The sequence below is a fragment of the Saccopteryx leptura genome, chromosome 8 (assembly GCF_036850995.1).
Source record: "Saccopteryx leptura isolate mSacLep1 chromosome 8, mSacLep1_pri_phased_curated, whole genome shotgun sequence".
Taxonomy (NCBI): domain Eukaryota; kingdom Metazoa; phylum Chordata; class Mammalia; order Chiroptera; family Emballonuridae; genus Saccopteryx; species Saccopteryx leptura.
This window is the reverse complement of record NC_089510.1, coordinates 54,726,595-54,749,482: the sequence shown is the minus strand read 5'-3', so window position 1 is coordinate 54,749,482 and position 22,888 is coordinate 54,726,595. Positions and strand designations below refer to the sequence as shown.

General features: G+C 45.7%; 1 protein-coding gene across 6 annotated transcripts in view; it reads left to right on the top strand.

Moving 5' to 3' along the window:
- Positions 1–3,458: 3,458 nt before the first annotated feature.
- Positions 3,459–22,888, top strand: part of SLC12A8 (solute carrier family 12 member 8) — a 167,401-nt gene continuing 147,971 nt past the window's right edge. For 5 of the 6 annotated variants that reach the window (XM_066347896.1, XM_066347891.1, XM_066347895.1 and 2 more), the window contains exons 1-2: positions 3,459–3,710; positions 4,739–4,834. In XM_066347896.1, the coding sequence (XP_066203993.1) occupies positions 4,784–4,834 (51 nt within the window). In that variant the 5' untranslated portion in view covers positions 3,459–3,710; positions 4,739–4,783. Of the gene's footprint in view, positions 3,711–4,738; positions 4,835–8,266; positions 8,393–22,888 lie in introns of all 6 variants that reach the window. The other variant, XM_066347892.1, reaches the window with a different exon arrangement.

Sequence of the window (22,888 nt, the reverse complement as noted above, 5' to 3'; positions counted from 1 at the left end):
TTGTACACCAAAGTAGATTTCCTCTCCTACTTTACTCACTATATAAATCCTACTACCTGGAGATAAACACTATCAACAGATTGATGTGCATTTTCCCATACAAACTATATACATACATATACTGCTTTTAAAAAATAAACTATACACATTATTCTGCAACTTGCTATTTTTGCTTATTATTATGTGGTAAACAGAGTTTCGTAACAGTACATATAAAAACACCTAATTCTGGCCCTGGCCAATTGGCTCAATAATAGAGCATTGGTTCAGTGTATAGATGTCTTGGGTTCGATTCCTTGTCAGGGCACACAAGAGAAGCAACTGTCTGCTTCTCTCCCCCGCCCTCTCTCCCTTCTCCCTTCCTCTCCTGCAGCCAGTGGTTGGGTTAGAGCATCAGCCCCATGCACTGAGGATATCTCTGTTGGTCCCAGCTTGTCAGCCTCAGGTGCTAAAAATAGCTTGATTGATTCAAGCATTGGCCCTAGATGGGTTGCTGGGTGGATCCCAGTTGGGGCATGTGTGGGAGTCTGTCTCACTGTCTCCTCTTCTCTCACTTAAAAAAACAAAAAACAAACCAAAAAAACCTTACCTAATTCTTTTTAATGCTGATTGTCATAGTATAGCTAAACCATAACTTACTTAATTAGTCTTCTATTAGTGGACATTTAGATTCTAATTTTTAAATACTATTAAAAATTGATGCAATGAACATTCTTATACTAGGTCATGTAGGGTAGTATCTTAAAAATAAAATTGTTCTGTCCAAAGGATATGCAGGACACTATTTTTCCATATGAGTGGTGTTTTTTTTTTAAAAAAGGTTAGTTTCATTGTTATAAAATAAATCCACATTAAGTAGGATATACTTCTTTGCAGATGGAAAGGTTTGTCTAGCCTCCAAATGAAGAACAGAAACAAACAATTGTCCTCAGGCTTAGAGGATACTTAATGAGCTTTGAAGGGAACATCTCATTTAGAATATAGTGAGTGATAGACAGAAAGTACAGTGGGTCCGTAAAGTCATGGTGCACTTTTGACTGGTCACAGGAAAGCAACAAAAGACGATAGAAATGTGAAATCTGCACCAAATAAAAGGAAAAGCCTCCCAGTTTCTGTAGGATGATGTGGCAGCATGTGCGCATGCGCAGATGATGACGTAACACCATGTATATGGCGGAGCAGCCCACGGCCATGCCAGTCGAGATGTGGACGGTACAGAGGATAGTTCAGTGTGTTCTGTGGCTCGCTAAATTCGAATCCGTGACCAAAGTGCAACGTGAATATCAGCACGTTTATAACAAAGCGCCACCACATAGGAATAACATTACTCGGTGGGATAAGCAGTTGAAGGAAACCGGCAGTTTGGTGGAGAAGCCCCGTTCTGGTAGGTCATCAGTCAGTGACGATCTGTAGAGGCTATACGGGATAGCTATCTAAGGAGCCCTAAAAATCTGTGCGTGAGCCCACATCAAACTGCACTGAATAGGTATGAAACTGGGAGTTTTCCTTTTATTTGGTGCAGATTTCACATTTCTATCGTCTTTTGTTGCTTTCCTGTGACCGGTCAAAAGTGCACCATGACTTTACGGATGCACTGTAGGTGGTTATGAACAGAGGGGCAAATTTCCTTTTCTAATGTTTTTAGCTCAGGCTGGTATGGGATTGAATGTGGATTCTTCAAAGTTCCCACTGACACTTAGGGGGAGGCTCATCAGAAGGTGATAGCAAAGAGGAAACCAGCTTGTGGCAAACAAAACAAAACACAAAGTGTCATATCTGACCCCAAAGTGAATAATAACGATGACTGTATTGACCATATAGACGGAATATATGGGCATATAGTGGATTCCGATATTATGATGGTGTCATCCTGCCTGCCTTCTGTCCTTTGTTCACGGATGGCTAACCTGTAAATTTATTGTAGGGTTCTTTCCTTTTGCAGAGATGGGTTATTAAAAACTTCTTTGCTGGAAATGAGGTTCTCATACATGCTACTATGTGGATGAACCTTCAGGACATTATGCTAAGTGACATAAGCCAGACAGAAAAGGACAGATAGTTCCACTACTAAGTACTGTCCCGAAGAAGTGAATTCGTAGAGCCAATGTAGATTGGAGGTTACTCTGGGCTGGGCGAAGGGAGAATGAGGAGTTATTGCTTAGAGAGTTTCTGTTTGGGGTGATGACAGGGTTTAGAAATAGATAGCAATGATGATTGTACAACATGGTGAATGTAATTAACGCCACTGAATTGTACATTTAAAAAATATTTTAAAAAGTGGGCACCAAGGTCATGGGTTTGATCCCAGTCAGGGCATGTAATCAATGAGTGCACAACTAAATGGAAAAACTAGGTGGGAAGGCGAATTGATGCTTCTCTTCCTATCCCTGCTTCCACTCTCTCTCTCATATCAATGGAATTTTTTCTTTAAATTTTAAAAATGGTTAAAATGGCACATTTTGTGTTTTATGTCTTTCCACAAAACAAAACAAACCCTTCTTCACCGGAGCAGGAGAGGTTGAGGCTCCGTCAATGTTCCCATGACTTTGCCTTCCCTTTTGTTTTTAAAATGAAAACCTCTATTTTTAGGGATTTTTACACAAAGGCTCATGTGGGTGTGGGAAGTACTCCCAGCTGCCCTCCTATTTCATGGAAGCCTATTTCATTTAAGTTTAGCTACTATGCCAGATTGGAAATGGAGATAATTTAATCTCTGTACGTTAGTGTGCCCCCCCCTCCCCCCGCAAGCTAAGGTCCTGGAAACTTAACTTCATCCCAGCCCCCAAGGGCGGTTCTAAGCAGTGCTGACGGTGGTGGGGACACTTTCCTCTCTACACCTCAGCATGCTGAGGGCACTTGCCTGGCGAAAGACTTCCACTTCCTGAGAGTCGGGGGATTACGTGGTCCAGTGCCCAGCGGCACTTCGCATCTCTGGGGCGCAGGCTCAGCCTCCTGTAGGGGTGCTTTTGCACCAGCTCAGTCCCGTGTGCCGGCTTCAACTGTGATTCCTAAAAGGGAGCTGCAGTGAGAGGCTCGAATCCCGGCTCCTGCTCCCAGCCGGGCCCCTCAGCTGCTCGCACTGAACTCGCTGTCGAGGGCAGTAGCGCAGGGGCCGGTTGAGACAAGTCTGAAGGTGGCAGATCCTCCTCCCCTTACCACCGCCCCCCCCCTTCCCTCCGGGTCTAGACTCCGGTCCCCTTCTTAGGGGCCTGGAGGGCTGTCCCGGAGTGCGGAGCCCCCCGGGCGGCGGTGGGTGTGCGGACCGCTCTGGAGGAGGGGCAGGCACTGCAGCCCCCTCCTTCTCCATCTGGACCCGAACTCGTGGGTGCAGGCGCGGCTGGGTGCCCAAGCCTGGGCGGGCACGCCGCGCCAGTGGGACAGCTGGGGCCCGCACAGCGGCACCTGGCCAGCCACGTGGCGGCGGGGCGGGGACAGGGCGGGCACAGCGCCAGGAGCTCGCGGTCCGGCGCAGGTGAGGGCGGCCTGGGCTGGTGTGGAGTGCACAGGGTGGGCTGGGGCAGCTTCTCTCCCCGGGGGAGCTCTACCCGGTAGGAAGGCGGCCAGGCGTGGGTTACGTTTGCCCCTGCTCAAGTAGATCCACCCTCCTCCCCAGTCACCTGGCGCGCATGAACCGGCGGCGCGACTGCACGCGGACACTCGGACACGCGGACTCGCACGCCTGCAGCCGACCCAGAGCTGCCTAGTGCCCGGTACGCGCAGAGGGTGGAGGGGGAGGGTTGCGCCATCGCGGGCTCGTGTAAGTGGAGGGGCCGAGATGCGAGGGCACTTGGGCTCCGGCTTCCAAGCAGGTCTCAGTAAATCTTGGGATCCTTTCGGGTCGGCTGAGGGCCCAAGCAGAGGGAAATGTGCAGGACGCTGCACCGGATTGGATGGGGGAACTTTCTGGGTCTGCCCTCCCCCACTCTACTCACCCACCTGCACATCTGCAGCGCACCAAATCCCTGCAATCTCCCCAGCTTCTCTCTGAGCAAACAATGACCGCTCGCCCAGTTTTCTTGCCTTGAAAACTCAGTAAACTTTCTTCCTGGCTTTTGCTGGCCATGTCAAGGGTCAGGCTCTTCTCACATGACCATAAGCTCTACCTCATATCCTTCCTCTCATTCTTCCTTTCATTCCCCTTCCAACGAGTCCAGAGCCCTAAGTCCGGCCCTCTGCTGGGAGAGGGGCACACAGAGGCAGGCTCATGGTCCTCCCCCAGGGAAAGCTGGGTCCCATGACAAAGGAAGCCTTGATAATACTACTTAGCCATCCTTTTCTCACCCACCCTCTCCATTCCCCGCCCCTTTCTGACTCTGCTCTGGAGTGACCCCCAGACAACCTGCTAAACATCCCTCTCTCCCACTCTGCTCATGGTCCAGCCTTACATTCAGTCACTGCCTGGAACCAGTTCTAGCATGTGATGGTTCAGAGGATGGGAGAGGAGTGTAAAACTGTCAAGGACCAGGCAGTTAGCTTAATGCTCCCCCACCCCAATTGAAGGAGCTCGGGGAAGAAGAGAGCTGGGAGCATTAGATTAGCACAATCTGGGCACAGGGAGCCTCTGAAGGATGAGTGGACTCTACTCAGGTATTGAAGAGGGAGAGGGATGAGCTTCTGGATGAGGCAGAACAAGTTTGCTTCCTCAGCCAGGGCCGCTGTCTGGTTCAGAGGAAGGATGGATGCTCAGGAGGGCGAGAAGGGGAAGCCTGCCTGACTGAGCATGATGTTTACCTTCCAGAGGCATCTTGCCACCCAGACCACCAGGACCCCTGCTTCCACGAGAATGGCCCAGATGTCTCAGGTGCAGGAACTCTTCCATGAGGCAGCCCAGCAGGTAGGCCTGGGTGGCATGGGGCCCGTGAGCAAAGGTGCGCCAGACAGGAAGCTGAGGGAAACATTATAGAGCACTATTTTAGAAGGAGTTATCTTAGAAGTTTATTTTGGTATTCGAGAAGATACTATAGCCAGCTTAATCAAGAAGATACTATAGCCAACTCTTAATATCTGTATGCAGAAAAATTTTCTTTGCTATTATTTGCAGTGGACTTTGATTTGAATCCTGGGTTCCACCCATCCCCACAAAGATTTTCCATGATCAGGGTGAAGACTCAGAAAATATGAACTCCTTTTAATATTGAATCAAATCAATGTAAGAAGGAAACTTTATTTCTGAAAAAAATAATATATGCTGAAGCCAAATGAACTTCTGGATTCCCTGATGTCTGCAAGTTTTCTTTTTCTTTATTCTCTTCTGTTGATCACTACTTATAGTAAACTAGAAAGCCCGGCGGTCATACGAAATGACTGCTGTTCCAGATATTATAAATTGTAATTAAAATGATTTGTGCAAAGGTGTCTGCTAATTCAAACTGAATTACCCAGGGCAGGTGGCGAGGACGCCCCTTTGCTTAGTGCCCCATGGGGTTTCCCCCTTCTACTTGCTTAATTGCTTAAAGTAGAGTGCAATGAAGGAAACCACTGGCAGTACATTTCTTAAGAGCCACCTCTAGCTCAATAAATAAAGGTGATTTAAATAATAAAATGTTAATTCACATGTCAAAGATCTCTTTGTACACATTTCTTGTGTAGATCTTTCCATCATTTTTAAGCTCGCCTTGCAGAGGACCATCAATTATTTTTAATTTTACGTCCGTTCTTTCACGAACTCTTGAACAGGCAACATAAAGTTGACCATGTCAAATGCAGGCTCAGGTAAAAAAAATGCCAACACGCTTAAGCGTTTGGCCCTGAGACTTATTGATGGTCATAGCAAAGGCAAGTTTTACAGGAAATTGTCTACGTCTCAATTGAAACGGCAACCCTGTTTGAGATGGAGCCAAATCAATTCTTGGAATGACATGTATTTCACCTTTAGAGGAGCCAAAGACTTAGCTATTATGACATTATTTTTCAATTGGAGAACCTCTAGTCTTGTACCATTGCAAAGACCCCTTCTGGTGTTAAGATTTCTTAACAGCATAATAATTGCTCCAATCTTTAACCTCAATTTGTGAGGTGTCATGCCAGAAGGCAGGACTATTTGAATGCCGTGACAACTTCATCCCATTGGCTAGTACAGTTACGCAAGCAACCAATAAGCTATTGGCGACAAACAGACACTTAAGCCGCATATAATAAAGATGTTCAATGTACCTATGGAATTGAAGTGGCTCTCCCCAGAAATAGTTAATCCCTTAAAAAATAAAAAACATACTTAAATGTTTATCAGGAAATTATTCATTTCCAGTGTCTTTGCTGGTTAATGATCATTCAACCTTGATGTTGTCACTGTCCCTTGGATTTTCCTCATGCTTTGTAGATCGGGGCAGAAGGGTTTTCCAAGATTGTGACAGAGGAAATGAGCCCCCCAAGTGGGGAGAAAATCAACTCAAAGCCTCACACAATAGCAGGAGCAGGGGCTAGAACTGGGGTGGGGGGTTCTGAGCCAAGGGGCAGAGGCTGGTGAGGCAGATGGGCTCTGGGTTGGTGGGGGAATCCAGACTGGCTGGTTACCCTCTCTTCAGGTGCCTGAGTACACCTGAGAAATGCCACATCAGGTGGGCAGATGAGGGCGCAGCCCAGGGCACCGCTCCCCTCCCCCAAAGGCCCAGGGCTATAATCCTGCTCTCACAGGCAGTCCTAGAAGTATTCAAGCTGCTCAGAGGTGAGTGGCTGGAGACTCGGAACTGGCTCCTCAAAGATATTTCAGAACTTTTGCCCAGAGCTGTTCACTCCTGGATGAAAAGGCCTATAGCCTCATTCTTAGTGGGGTTGAGGACCCTTAGAGAGAGCTTGGTTTGCCAGGGGTCTTACATTTTAGGGGGGGGGTGCGAGGAGGGGAGGTAGTGAGGCAGACTCCTGCATGTGCCCTGACCAGGATCCACTTGGCAACCCTGTCTGGGGCCGATGCTCTAATACTGAGCTATTTTTAGCCACTGAGACTGATGCTCTCAGACCAACTGAGCCATCCTCAGTGCCTGGAGCCACGCTCAAACTAATCAAGCCACTGGCTGCAGAAGGGGAAGAGGGAGAGAAGGAGGAGAGGGAGAGGGAGAGAAGCAGATGGTTGCTTCTCCTTTGTGCCCTGACTGGGAATCAAACCCAGGACACTCATACACTGGGCTGATGCTCTAGTCACTGAGCCGCCGGTCAGGGCCGGGTCTTGCACTTTATTTTGCTTGCCCAGACTCCTGCCGTACTTCCTATGCATTTTCTTTGGGTGTGAAAGACTGTACATGTACATTTATGCACTTAACATGGATTCGTGGACTATTTCCTAAATAATGGGTTCTGTGTTAAGTCTGAAAATAAAATACTCAGAGGGAAAATGTGAGGCCCTTGTCCCCATAGATTCCAGAAAGGGAAACAAGTAAAACATTTTTGGTTCATCTCTGAGTGTGATTGGCTAAGAGTCCGCTGTGATGCTCTCTCCCCTGTTGAAAGCCTTCAGTGGCTCCCCATGTCCACACCCAATGTCCAAACTCCTTAGTCGTGGCCCTGCACTGTCTGACTCAGCCTGGGTGCCCAGCAGTTTCCTCTTTGTGCCCCCCCCCCTCCAGCCAAAGCTCACCATTCCCCAGCCTCTGTGCTTGTATTTTTCCCTGAGGTTGGTCTTTGCTGATACTCCTCACGAAATTCATTTGTCACCAGAACCCTCCGAGGACCTAAAACAGTGCCTGGCATCTAAGTGGACAGTGGATGTTAGTTGACTAAACAAATGAACAAGTAAACAGATAACCACAATGCAAGCTGAATTACCATAAGTGCCCCAAGAGACTTTTTTTTTTTTTAATGTGAATGCAAGTCCTCTGTGTCGCCTCCTTCTCCATCCCCACCTCCTTTAATCTCCAAACACTGAGGGATTGGACAGTGTTCAATGTCAAGGCCTTTGGTGTTCACAATCTAGACACGTTTGAAATCCATTCCTTCTTCTCCCCTGCACTCCCTTGTCCAAAGTACCATTTCTGGCTTGGATTACTCATATCCTCCTAACTTCTTTCTCCACATTGCTACTAAAGTGATCGTTTCCTAAAGCATACATTTGTGCATTTGATTCCTCTGTCTGAAGCCTTCCAGTGGCTTCACACCGCATTCAGTTCCAGCTCCTTAGCTTGGTGCCCAAAGCCTTGGTGACCACCCCTGCTCGCGCGGCTGGCTGGCACCACACTTAGCAGGTGCTGCTGAGATGGCCCTTCCTTCCTAGCTCCCTTAAGGATGTGGACTGCTTAAGTTCAGGGTCACGTCTTATTCATTTTTGTATCTTCAGTGCCTGCCTTGAGTGCTCAGCCTATAGAAGACGCTCAATCAGTGCTGGTTCTATGTACCTGAGTTCGCCTGGCTGGGGATGGGGCAGTGCCATCTGCAGCAGGTCTTGAAGTACCAGGCTGAGAGGGTAAGAGAATGGTAATAACTACCCATTGGTGGGCACGTATGGACCGAACATTTACTATGCATTCCCTTATCTCATCTTCACAACAACATTCTGAAGCAGATAGAACTGTCTTGGTTAGGTGGATAAAAAACTGAGGCACTTGGAACCCAGGCACGTTTGTTGCCCAGGTCTAAGCTTTAATCCTTTCTGCCATACGCCTCCTGTCGCAATGGTATGAGCAAAGCCACCCAGATGGCAAATCCAAGGCCTGTGTTGGGGACAGATAGCTGGGTGGGTGGCTGACATGTTTGAAGCTGAACTCTGGGCATGGCTGGCCCTCTAGGAGTTTCCCATGCAACTTGTTTAGCTTTACTCCAGTCTTGCGAGCCAGGAGCCAGGAATTCTGCTAGGAGCTTTGAGGACTGGAGAACACAGGACTAAGAAGGCAGTGCTCCAAGAGGAGAGAGCTTGGGCTCCTTACTCAGTAAGCCTTCTCACCCTGTAAAATGGCTCCAGTAACAGAATGTACCCTAGAGAATCATAAAGATTAAAAGAGATAATTCATGTAAAAATTTAGTATTGTGCTTGTCTAACAGGAAGCATTCAGTAAATGTTGGCTAATAATAAAACTAAGGTAGGGAGTATGTATTTGGTCCGTGATGTAATGCTATAAATGATCAGAAGTTTCAGTTGGTAAATAAATGCATGACTCAGCACAGCAAACTCAAGCAGAGCTATGGCAACAGTCCCAATCCAGAATGATTCCAGTGGCCAAAACCAGAGTGTGGGACATTGTCCAGGAGAGCTTGCTGTCGAGAAGGATGGCATACTTTCCAGACCTAGGGGACTTTAAGAGTGAGTGAGTGTGTGAGTGTGAGTGTGCGTGTGAGTGTGTGTGAGTGTGAGTGTGTGTGTGTCTGAGTGTGTGAGTGTGAGTGAGAGTGTGTGAGTGTGAGTGTGTGAGTGTGAGTGTGCATGAGTGTGCATGTGTGTGAGTGTGTGTGAGTGTGTGTGAGAGTGTGAGTGTGTGTGTGTGAGTAGTGTGAGTGTGAGTGTGTGTGAGAGTAGTGTGAGTGTGAGTGTGTGAGTGTGCGTGTGTGTGTGAGAGTGTGCATGAGTGTGTGTGTGAGTGTGAGTGAGTGAGTGTGTGAGTGTGTGAGTGTGTATGTGTGTGAGTGTGAGTGTGTGTGAGTGTGAGAGTGAGTGTGTGTGAGTGTGTGTGTGAGTGTGTGTGTGTGAGTGTGAGTGTGTGTGAGAGTGTGTGTGTGAGTGTGTGTGTGTGGTGTCTGTGTGTGCTGGAGGACTTCCTGACCTTGTAGCAGAGATGAATCTTGCTGCAGGAGCCCCTGTCCTTGGGCTCTTCACTGACGCATGGTGTGGTTTGGCGGTAGACTTGAACCTGGGAACCTGGGTTCTAAATTCTCACTGTGCACTAGATGTGCTGGGTCCTTGGACAGGTTACTCGAGGGCTCCAGTCTGTTTTCACAACTGTGATATGGGATGAGGGTACCTGATTGTCAGGTTTTTATGCCATGTGCTGAAGGACCTGGCCCAGTGCCTGTCACATGGTGAGCCCTAAATACACTGCGTGTTCAATAATTGGATGAAGCATATATTCCACTGACACCCAGTAGGGTAGGCTGTTTGTGAACCTGGGGCTGGAGAGCTAAGGAGCAGCTGGCGCTAAGGGAGGTGAATGGGAGGCTAATGCTTAGATTCCATGCTTGTCTCTGCCAGTCACTGGACAGAGAGGACTGTGACAGACATGGTGTGGCAAGAAAATTAAGCTGGCAGGAGAAAGCAGGTAGCCCGAGACAGGGGGAGATGGCAAGTTGACATGCTATGTGAGATCTGAAGTCCAGAGGATCAAACGCTTTGAGCAGTGGTAATGGTGAGAAAAGTCAGCTGGGCTTATTTATTGAGTGCCTATTCTTGCCAAGATCTCTAGCTACTGCTGGAGATATTAAAATTGAAATCTCTTAATTACTATGGAATAAAGAATATCTCCGACTAATCTGAGGCTTTTGTCTTCCTTCTCCCAGGGTTGGATGGTCTTCAGAGAAAATTAAAGGGAAGCTATGTCATGCTATGGCATGAGAAAAAGTCACCACAAACTGCAGATTAGCTAGGATGAGTGACGCGTCGTATTCTTTCTTCCTTGTCCAGTTTTCCTCCAAAGACTTGAGCTGCTGCAGAAGGAGGTCCATCAGGACTCTTTTCTAGGAAGCTGCGGGCTAACGTCGGGCTGAGCTAAACTCGATGCAGACCCAGGAAGTGGGTTCCCCACGTGTGGGAAGGGGTGTGTCCAGATTGACTTCCAGGGTGTGACCCATCTCCAGCCCTGTACCCAGAAGTGCTTGGCCTCCTGCCCTCCCTTTCCTTCTCAGTCTTTTCCTCCTCTGTTCTCTCCCTGTCGTCTCCTAGGTTAGCTTGGCATGGTGAGAGTAGGAAAGAGAATCCGGGTAAGTTGTGGGCGCTGGTGTGTAGGAAAGTAGCATAGGCAATAGAGGCAGATAGAAGTGAACATGTCTAAAGACACAGGTCCTTAGAGCTCCTCTGGCCCAGTCCCCTTGCTCAGCACATCAAGAAACAAGCCCAACTTATTAATAAGTTGCCCAAAGACATATGCAAGCATGGACAGAGCCCATGACTGAACTAGGGCCATGGCCCATGATCCCGTAATACAGCTTTGGGTTGGTCTTAAAACATTGGTGTCAGGCTTCATTGCAAAAGCTTTGCTTTTATTTTCTGCATCCTCATTAGCCAGTGTACAGCTAAGAATTAACTTGTTTTTGTTCTGGATTGTTCAGGCCTATTTTAGCATCTTTTAAAAGCCAATATGCAAAGTGAGACTTAACAGCCACATGCGACACAATAGCATATTGCTTATTAGTATATAGAGAAGTGAATGCACCTGAGGAGAAAAGAAAAAGAAACTTAAGACTTGATTTTTCTTTTCTTTTTTCTTTTTTTAGCATGCATGTACGCGTCCAAGAAAGAAAGAGAGACAAACAGAAAGGAAGAGAGATGAGAAGCATCAACTCATAGCTGTGGCTCCTTAGTTCATTGATTGCTTTTGCATATGTGCATTGACTGGAGGACTTCAGCCGAGCGAGTGACCCCTTGCTCAAGCCAGTGACCTTGGGCTCAAGCCAGTGACCTTGGGCTTCAAGCCAGTGACCTTTGGGGTCAAGTCAGCAATCATGGAGTCATGTCTATGATCCCATGCTCAAGCTGGTGAGCCCATGCTCAAGCTAGATGGCCCTCATTCAGGCTGGCGACCTCGGGGTTTCAAACCTGGGTCCTCAGCATCCCAGGTTGATGCTCTATCCACTGTGCCACTGCCTGGTTAGGTAACACAAGACTGTCTTGTTAGCTCTTCCTTTTTTTTTCTAGGTGAGAAGAGGGGAGATACTGAGGCAGACTCTTGCATGCAACCTGACTGAGATCCATCTGGCAACCCTATCTGGGGCCAGTGCTCAAGTACCAAGCTATTTTCAGCACCTGAGGCTTTTGTACTCTAATGGAGCTATTTTCAGTGCCTGGGGCCATGCTTGAACCAATTGAGCCACTGGCTGTGGGAGGAGAAGAGAGAAAGAAAAGGGTGAGGGAGGTGGAGAAAAGCAGATGGTTGTTTTTTTGTGTGTACCCTGACTGAGAATTGAACCTGGGATGTCCATACACCAGGGCGATGCTCTATCCACTGAGCCACTGTCCAGGGCCACTGCTCCATTTACAGAGAAAGAAAATGAGGCCCAGAATGGTTGGATGGAAGAGAAGGGCTCACATCTAGGGTTTCTGGAGCCATGATTCCTCTTACCCTCCCGGTTTTTGTTGTGCTTGAAGCTTATATGATTTTGGGGGATTGTCTTTAGTAAAAATGTTACAAAGTACAAATACAAAATTACATATAATATTTGGAAGGGACCCAATGGAAGTGAAAGGTCTTGAAGATTAAGCTATTAGTTTCACTGTAGAAACCACCAATGGCAACTTTGGGAGGTGGTAGAAGAAAAGAGGGTATGGCCCTGGAATCTGGGAGTGAAGAGAGGACAGAAGTTGTTCTCAGGGTTCAGTTGAATCTGAGGTTTTCAAGCGGGTGCTGTCACCCTTATCCACTCTTTCTTCTTGGTCTTCCCCTTTCCGTTGTGCAGCCGTTTGTTACTGAGCCTCGGAGGTCAGCCCTGAAAATGACCCTTGGGCCAAAAATGCTGCATGTTTGTAAAAAGTGGAATGGAGTTGCTTTGTGGATGGAGGTGATTCTCTATTAGAATGAATTAGGTGGGATCCAGTCTCATTTGTACTCATAGGATCTTCACATAGGAGGTGACTGAGTGACCATTGGAAGCATTTCCTACTTACATGTCCCGAGAGAAGGGAGTGCCAGGGCACACAGGCCCAGAGGGTTCCGCTCGGGGGCTGAGCAGGAGTGAGACGGAAGCCTGGGCTGGGCTCACTGGGCTTTCTGTGGGGAGCCAGGGCAGGGCAGCTTAGGGTTGGCTAGTTTGAATAGTTCGGTAGGCTTTGGGCTAAAGGGGTGGTTTCTAGTTGCCTAGGACGTGGCCCTGAGAGGGCGGGGTAAATATTGCCTTGGTCTGTGAGAGTTACATAAAGGGGGTGGTTTGGAGAATAGATTTAGAATTGGTTGGCTTGCATATGAAAGGCATGCTCTTGGTCAGCCCTTTGCTATCTCTAAGAATTGATTAGCCCTGAGAGGGTCAATCTCCTTGGCCAGCAAAATTTTAAAGATGTTACAATATCATTAGAAAAAAATAAAATAAAATATGATTAATGCATTCAACCTAGCTCTGAATGAATGGATTAGGTGACATTGAAACTTCTTATTGCCCTAGGGGACATTTCATTCATAGCCAGATATATATATATATATTCCTTGCCGTTATTTGATAGCTGGGGTTTGCAAGGAGAATCTTAATGACTCTGAAGTACTATTATTGTAATTTGAGTAAGGTGCCACTAGGTGGTGCTTAGACTCTGGTAGGTCCTGACTTAATACCCTGACTTTCTGTAGGGATTGTATGACTGAGTTTTAATTTATTTTTTCATTCATTTTATACTTTCCCTGACCAAAATATATCTCTTCAGGGTAACAGTTTAAATACTAGCAATTTTATATGCATGGAACAATGTCAAATAATTATAGTAAGTTTTAAAGAAATATACATTCCTGAATACAATGCAATTTAATGGCTCTTTTTGCTCTTTTTTAAATTATTATTAATTTTAATGGGGTGACATTGATAAATCAGGGTACATATGTTCAGAGAAAATATCTCCAGGTTATTTTGACATTTGATTATATTGCATACCCATCACTCAAAGTCAAATTGTCTTCTCTCCCCTTCTATCTGGTTTTCTTTGTGCCTCTCCCCCTTTTCCTCCCCGCCACCCTGTAACCACCACCCTCTTGTCCATGTCTCTGAGTCTCATTTTTATGTCCCACTTATGTATGAAATCATATAGTTCTTAGGTTTTTCTGATTTACTTATTTCACTCCGTATAATGTTATCAAGGTCCATCCATACTATTGTAAATAATCCGATGTCATCATTTCTTATGGCTGAGTAGTATTCCATAGTATATATGTACCAAAGCTTTTTAATCCACTCGTCCACTGACGGACACTTGGGCTGTTTCCAGATCTTTGCTATTGTGAACAATGCTGCCATAAACATGGGAGTGCATTTCTTCTTTTCAAACAGTGCTACGGTGTTCTTGGGGTATATTCCTAAAAGTGGTATAGCTGGGTCAAAAGGCAGTTCGATTTTTAATTTTTTGAGGAATCTCCATACTGTTTTCCACAGTGGCTGCACCAGTCTGCATTCCCACCAGCAGTGCAGGAGGGTTCCCTTTTCTCCACCTCCTCGCCAGCACTTATTCTGTGTTGTTTTTTTATTTATTTTTTATTTTTTTTCATTTTTCTGAAGCTGGAAACAGGGAGAGACAGTCAGACAGACTCCCGCACGCGCCCGACCGGGATCCACCCGGCACGCCCACCAGGGGCGGTGCTCTGCCCCCCAGGGGGCGATGCTCTGCCCATCCTGGGCGTTGCCATATTGCGACCAGAGCCACTCTAGCGCCTGAGGCAGAGGCCACAGAGCCATCCCCAGTGCCCGGGCCATCTTTGCTCCAGTGGAGCCTTGGCTGCGGGAGGGGAAGAGAGAGACAGAGAGGAAAGCGCGGCGGAGGGGTGGAGAAGCAAATGGGCGCTTCTCCTATGTGCCCTGGCCGGGAATCGAACCCGGGTCCTCCGCACGCTAGGCCGACGCTCTACCGCTGAGCCAACCGGCCAGGGCTTATTCTGTGTTGTTTTGTGGATGAATGCCATTCTGACTGGTGTGAGGTGATATCTCATTGTGGTTTTAATTTGCATTTCTCTAATGATTAGTGATGTTGAGCCTTTTTTCATATGCCTATTGGCCATCTGTATGTCCTCTTTGGAGAAGTGTCTATTCATGTCTTTTGCCCATTTTTGATTGGATTGTTTGTCTTCCTGGTGTTGAGTTTTTCAAGTTCTTTATAAATTTTGGTTATTAACCCCTGATCAGATGTATTGTCGAATATGTTCTCCCATTGTGTAGTTTGTCTTTTTATTCTGTTCTTATTGTCTTTAGCTGTGCAAAAGCTTTTTAGTTTGATATAGTTCCATTTGTTTATCCTGTCTTTTATTTCACTTGCCTGTGGAGTTAAATCGGCAAATATATTGCTGTGAGAGATGTTGGAGAGCTTACTGCCTATGTTTTCTTCTAAGATGCTTATGGTTTCACGGCTTAAATTTAAGCCTTTTATCCATTTTGAGTTTATTTTTGTGAATGGTGTAAGTTCGTGGTCTTGTTTCAATTTTTTGCAGGTAGCTGTCCAAATTTCCCAGCACCATTTGTATGCTCTTACCTCCTTTGTCAAATATCAGTTGTCCATAAAGGTGTGGGTTTATTTCTGGGTTCTTTGTTCTGTTCCATTGATCTATATGCCTGTTCTTATGCCAGTACCAGGATGTTTTGAGTACAATGGCCTTGTAGTATAACTTGATATCAGGAAGTGTGATACCACCTACTTTATTCTTCTTTTTCAAGATTGCTGAGGCTATTCTTGTTCTTTTTGGTTCCATATAAATTTTTGGAATATGTGTTCTATATCTTTGAAGTATGTCATTGGTATTTTAATTGGTATTGCATTAAATTTATAAATTGCTTTGGGTAATATAGACATTTTAATGATGTTTATTCTTTCTAACCATGAGCATAGTATATGCTTCCACTTGTTTGTATCTTCCCTGATTTCTTTTATCAATGTTTTATAATTTTCCAAGTACAAGTCTTTAACCTCTTGGTTAAATTTACTCCTAGGTACTTTATTTTTTGGTTGCAATGGTAAAGGGGATTGTTTCCTTAATTTCTCTTTCTGGCAGTTCATTGTTGGTGTATAAAAATGCCTCTAATTTCTGAGTATTAATTTTATATCCTGCCACTTTGCTGAATTCATTTATCAGGTCCAGTAGTTTTTTGACTGAGACTTTAGGGTTTTCTATATACAATATCATATCACCTGCAAATAATGATAGTTTTACTTCTTCTTTTCCAATTTGGATGCCTTTTATTTCTTGTATGATTCCTGTGGCTAGGACTTCCAGAAGTATGTTGAATAAGAGTGGTGAAAGGGGGCACCCCTGCCTTGTTCCTGATCTTAAAAGGATTGCTTATAATTTTTGCCCATTGAATATGATGTTGGCTGTGGGTTTGTCATAGATGGCCTTTTATCATGTTGAGGTATGTTCCCTGTATTCCCACTTTACTGAGAGTTTTGATCATGAACGGGTGCTGGATTTTATCAAATGCTTTTTCTGTATCTATTGAAATTATCATGTGGTTTTTTTCCTTCCTTTTGTTTATGTGATGAATCACATTGATTGATTTGCGAATATTGTACCAGCCTTGCCTCCCCAGAATAAATCCCACTTGATTATGATTTTTTTCATATATTGCTGGATCGGTTTGCTAATATTTTGTTGAGGATTTTAGCATCTATATTCATCAGGGATATTGGCCTATAATTTTCTTTCTTTGTGTTGTCTTTGTCTGGTTTTGGAATCAGAATTATGCTCGCCTCATAAAAGGAGCTTGGAAGTTTTCCTTCCTCTTGAATTTTTTGAAATAGTTTGAGAAGGATAGGAGTTAGTTCTTCTTTGTATATTTGGTAGAATTCACCTGTGAAGCCATCAGGCCCAGGACTTTCCTTTGTTGGGAGTTTTTTTTTGTTTTGTTTTGTTTTTGTATTTTTCTGAAGCTGGAAACGGGGAGAGACAGTCAGACAGACTCCCACATGCGCCCGACCGGGATCCACCCAGCACGCCCACCAGGGGCGATGCTCTGCCCACCAGGGGGCGATGCTCTGCCCCTCCGGGGTGTCGCTCTGCCGCAACCAGAGTCACTCTAGCGCCTGGGGCAGAGGCCAAGGAGCCATCCCCAGCGCCCGGGCCATCCTTGCTCCAATGGAGCCCTGGCTGCGGGAGGGGAAGAGAGAGACAGAGAGGAAGGAGGGGGTGGGTGTGGAGAAGCAAATGGGCGCTTCTCCTATGTGCCCTGGCCGGGAATCGAACCCGGGTCCCCTGCACGCCAGGCCGACGCTCTACTGCTGAGCCAACCGGCCAGGGCTGTTGGGAGTTTTTGATAACTGTTTCAATCTCGTTTGTTGTAGTCAGTCTGTTTAGGTTAGCCATCAGGCCCAGGACTTTCCTTTGTTGGGAGTTTTTGATAAGTGTTTTGATCTCGTTTGTTATAATCAGTCTGTTTAGGTTTTCTGATTCTTCCAGATTAATTTTTGGAAGATTATATGTTTCAAGGAATTTGTCTATTTCATCTAGGTTGTCTAGTTTTTTGCATACAGTTCTTCACAGTATTTTCTTACAGTATTTTGTATTTCTGTTGTATCAGTTGTTATTTCTCCACTGTCATTTCTAATTTTATTTATTTGAGTCCTCTCTCTTTTTTTCTTGGTGAGTCTGGTTAAAGGTTCATTGATCTTGTTTACCTTTTCCAAGAACCAGCTCCTGGTTTCATTGATCCTCTATATTGTTTCTTTAGCCTTGATGTCATTTATTTCCGCTCTGATCTTTATTATTTCCTTCCTTCTACTACCTCTGGACTTTACTTGCTGTTCTTCTTCTAGTTCTTTTAGATGCAGGGTCAAGTTGTTTATTTGAGCTTTTTCTAGCTTCTTAAGGTATGCCTGTAATGCTATGAACTTCCCTCTCAGGACTGCTTTTGCTGTGTCCCATAAATTTTGAGTTGATATATGCTCATTATCATTCATTTCTAGGAATTTTTTTTATTTCTTCTTTGATCTCATTGTTAACCCATTTGTTATTTAATAACATGCTATTTAGTTTCCAAGTGTTTGAGTTTTCTTCAGTTTTTCTGTTGTGGTTGATTTCTAGTTTCATGCCATTGTGATCAGAGAAAGTGCTCGATATGATTTCAATCTTCTTAAATTTGTTGAGACTGCTTTTGTGTCCTAACATGTGGTCTATCCTAGAGAATGTACCGTGAGCACTTGAAAAGAATGTATATTCTGCTGCTTTAGGGTGAAAGGTTCTGAAGATATCTGTTAAATCAAGTTGATCTAGTGTGTCCTTTAAGTCGGCTGTTTCTTTGTTAATTTTCTTTCTTGAAGATCTATCTAGTGATGTTAATGGGGTATTGAAATCCCCTACTATTATGGTATTGCTGTTGATCTTGCCCTTTATATCCATCAAAGTCTGCTTTATATATTTAGGTGTTCCTATATTAGGTGTGTAGATATTTATAATGGTTATATCTTCCTGTTGGATTGCTCCCTTTATCATTATGTAGTGACCTTCTTTTTTTTTTTCTTTCTGTATTTTTCTGAAGCCGGAAATGGGGAGAGACAGTCAGACAGACTCCCACATGCGCCCAACTGGGATCCACCCGGCACGCCCACCAGGGGACGATGCTCTGCCCACCAGGGGGCGATGCTCTGCCCCTCCGGGGTGTCACTCTGTTGTGACCAGAGCCACTCTAGCACCTGGGGCAGAGGCCAAGGAGCCATCCCCAGTGCCCGGGCCATCTTTGCTCCAGTGGAGCCTCGGCTGAGGGAGGGGAAGAGAGAGACAGAGAGGAAGGAGAGGGGGAGAGGTGGAGAAGCAGATGGGCACTTCTCCTGTGTGCCCTGGCTGGGAATCGAACCCGGGACTTCTGCACACCAGGCCGATGCTCTACCACTGAGCCATTCGGCCAGGGCCTGTAGTGACCTTCTTTATCTCTTACTATAGCCTTTGTTTTAAAGTCCATTTTGTCTGATATAAGTATTGCTACCCCAGCTTTTTTATATTTCCATTTGCATGAAATATTTCTTTCCATTCTTTTACCTTCAGTCTATGTGCATCTTTTGTTTTAAGGTGTGTCTCTTGTGGACAGCATATGTATGGATCCTGTTTCCTTAACCACGCAGCTACCCTATGTCTTTTGATTGGATCATTTAATCCGTTTACATTTAAGTTCATTATTGATATGTAGTTGTTTATTGCCATTTTATTCTTTAAAGCTGTATTCCTCTTTTGCTATATTCTTTTTCCCCTTTGATCTGTTTACAACAGGCCCCTTAGCATTTCTTGCAGCCTTGGTTTGGTTGTAGTGAATTCTTTGAGTTTTTTTTTTGTCTAAAAAGCTTTTTATTTCTCCTTCAATTTTAAATGATAGCCTTGCTGGATAAAGTACTCTTGGTTGTAAGCTCTTGTTCTGCATTACTTTGAATATTTCTTGCCATTCCCTTCTGGCCTCAAGTGTTTCTGTTGAAAAGTCAGAAGTCATCCTTATGGGGGCTCCTTTGTAGGTGATAGTCTTTTTTTCACTAGCAGCTTTTAATATTTTCTCTTTATCACTTAGCTTTGGTATTTTAATTATGATGTGTCTTGGTGTAGATTTCTTTGGGTTTCTCTTTAATGGAGTTCTCTGTGCTTCTTGAACTTGTGAGACTTTTTCCTGCATTAATTTAGGAAAGTTTTCAGCTCTGATATGATTGAACAAAGTCTCTATCCCTTGTTCTTTCTCTTCATCTTCAGGAACCCCTATTATGTGGATGTTATTTCTCTTCATGTTGTCATAGAGCTTAGAGTTTCCTCAGACTTTTTTTTTATTTAATTTTCATTTTTCTGAAGCCGGAAACAGGGAGAGACAGTCAAACAGACTCCCGCATGCGCCCCACCAGGATCCACCCGGCACGCCCACCAGGGGCGACGCTCTGCTCACCAGGGGGCAATGCTCTGCCCCTTCGGGGCGTTGCTCTGCAGTGACCAGAGCCACTCTAATGCCTGGGGCAGAGTCCAAGGAGCCATCCCCAGTGCCCGGGCCATCTTTGCTCCAATGGAGCCTTGGCTGCAGGAGGGGAAGAGAGAGACAGAGAGGAAGGAGGGGGGGATGGAGAAGCAAATGGGCGCTTCTCCTATGTGCCCTGGCCGGGAATCGAACCCGGGTCCCCCACATGCCAGGCCGACACTCTACTGCTGAGCCAACTGGCCAGGGCCTCCTCAGACTTTTTGAGTCTCTTTTCTTTTTTCTGCTCTGCTTCTGTGCTTCATTTATCTTGTCCTCTAACTCGCTGACTTGATCCTTGGGCTCACGTCTGGGGCCGCAAGCCTCGGTTCCTCTGGCAGGTGAGACTGCATGCCCAGGGGCCCTTGCTCAGTGGCATGTCTTTGCCCCTTCCGGGGCTCCCGCCCTTCTCCCGCAGGCAGGATTGCAGGCTGGCTCATAGCTGGGCCTGACCACTATTGTGCGTCCCCTCCGCCCCCGCCGGGCAAGACTGAGCTCATATCTCGGCCTCAGTAGTGGATGGTGGGCTTCTGCCCTTGCCGGAACCACGCTTGCGTCCCCCGTCGCCTCCCGCCCTCCAGCGAGCCCTCAGCAGTATGGGTGGGGGTGCTGCAGCTCAGACCCTAACACTCACTACTGTAGTCCCAAAAGCTCCCTCCTTCTGAGTGACTCTACCCTGAGTGCCGCGGGAGAGCTTGTTTGGCTGATGTCCTGCTTCCCTTTGCTGGTATTGATGTTTCCTGGGTGAGTGGTTGTGAGAGAGGTTTTCTGCACGGTCCCTTTAAGAAGAATCCTGGGTCTGAGAAAACTGTCTCTTTCTCACAAACAGTATCCTGTCTTGTTTCCAGCTAAATACTGTCCATATGCCTCTTCTAGGCTCTGGGGCTGCAGGCTGGGGCTTTGTTCCTGGGATTCAGGACCCTTCCCTCTCTGCTAAACTCACTTCCCACCACGCAAGTCTCTCCTGGCTGCTGTTCCCCCGTGGAGCTGGGCAGCCCTCTCCACGTTTCTGCTTTTCCTACCAGTCTCAGTGTGGCTTCTTCAGTGTTCCTTGGTTGAAGAGTCCTCTTAGTTTAGTTCAAAGTTGGTTTTTCCAGTTGATGGTTCTTAAAATTAAGTTGTGATCCACTTTGGTTCTGGGAGGTGGAAGTTGGTACATCCACCTACTCCATCGCCATCTTGCCACTCTCTTTTTGCTCTTTTCATTATCAAGTATAATATAGTCTGATTATTTAGATTGTTTTTTCCTTTTGCACTTTAAAACCTGAATCAAAAGACTGGTGGTTCTCTCTCTCTCTCTCTCTCTCTCTCTGTCTCTCTTGCTAAAAAAAAGAAAAAAAAAGAAAGAAAAGTCTGACAGGTGGTGGTGCAGTGGATAGAACAGTCGTCTTGGGACGCTGAGGTCCCAGGTTTAAGACACATGGTCACCAGCTTGAGCACAGGCTTGCCAACTTGAGTGTGGGTCACCAGCTTGAGTGTGTGATCATCGACATGATCCCATGGCCAACAGCTTGAGCCTAGTGGTCACTGGCTTGAAGCCCAAGGTCACTGGCTTCTTGAGCAAGGGTCACTGGCTTGGCTGGAGGCTCCCTCCCACTCCATCATAGCACATATGAGAAGCAATTAATGAATTATTAAAATGACACAATTACCAGTTGATGCTTCTCATCTCTCTCCCTTCCTGTCTGTCTGTCCCTCTCTCTTTCTCTCACTAAAAAAAAAAAAAAAAAAAGAGTTGTGGCACACTTTAGAATAAGTTGGAATGAAAAGTCTTGAGCAATAGCTTCGGGCTTTGATGCGTCTCTAACAGGATGGTGCTTGGCAGTCACCAGGTCCCTAGGAGAAAGGTCCTATTTATATTTCCTTTGTTTCTGTTTTGGTGTTTGAGTGTTTGCTTCTTCACATGAGCAGGCATAAAGGAAGTGCAAAAGATAGTGGAGTAAAAGCCACTGGTGTATGGAAAAAGTCTACAGCGTTCTTTTCCTAATCTGCAGATAGCTTGTAAGTCACACTCACACTTGCTGTCAGCAGTTAGAGGATTTAGGAGCTGACTGATGAACTTGAGGCTCTGGTGGCCTAGCAACCCTCACTATGCCAAAAATAATTCTGTCTGATCCAGATAAATTTGCTCTAACCTGAATCCCAGTGTTCATAGAATTTAACTTAAAACAGAAAGCCATGGCTCATTTTGAGAAACTTTTTTTATTTTAGGCAATTATCAGTAAAGAACGACACAAAGCCAAAAACGAATTCTAAGTTTAAAAAAAATGGGTACAAGAAATTTTAAGGACAGACATTAATTTTACAAAAGGCTTCACTATTTTTAAGTATCTTCTTTATCTAATACACTTAAAATGTGATTTAAATCACAGACAACTGGCCCTGGCCGGTTGGCTCAGTGGTGGAGCGTCGGCCTGGCGTGCAAGGGGTCCTGGGTTCGATTCCCGGCCAGGGCACACAGGAGAGGCGCCCATCTGCTTCTCCACCCCTCCCCCTTTCCTTCCTCTCTGTCTCTCCCTTCCCCTCCCCCAGCGAGGCTCCATTGGAGCAAAGATGACCCGGGTGCTGGGGATGGCTCCTCGGCCTCTGCCCCAGGCGCTGGAGTGGCTCTGGTCGCAACAGATCGACGCCCCTGAGGGGCAGAGCATTGCCCCCTGGTGGGCAGAGCGTCGCCCCCTGGTGGGCGTGCCGGGTGGATCCTGGTGGGGCGCATGCGGGAGTCTGTCTGACTGTCTCTCCCTGTTTCCAGCTTCGGAAAAATACAAAAAAAAAAAGAAAAAAAAAAAAGGTAAATCACAGACAACTTTTGGTGAATTCATCCACTGCTCCAATGAAGTTGAGTTATGAACAGATAGATTACGAACTCTGGGTCAGCATTCTACTTTTAAAATGTTTCTAATAATGTGATCATTTAAATATATTCTTTAAATAAAGATAAGGTAGTGTTTTTAATTTGGAAGTACATGCATGCAGTAAAGAAAAATTCAAGCACTAGAGAATGACATTAAACCAAAAGCTTTCTTTCCTCCTCCTCCCCCTCGCTCCCTGGCGACACCCACTGCTAATGGTTTCCGCTTTTTGTTTTCGTTTGTGGTTATCTTTATAACTTTAAATACTATACCTCAATTTCTTGACCAAATTACTGATTTGTTATCAGTTTACTTATTGC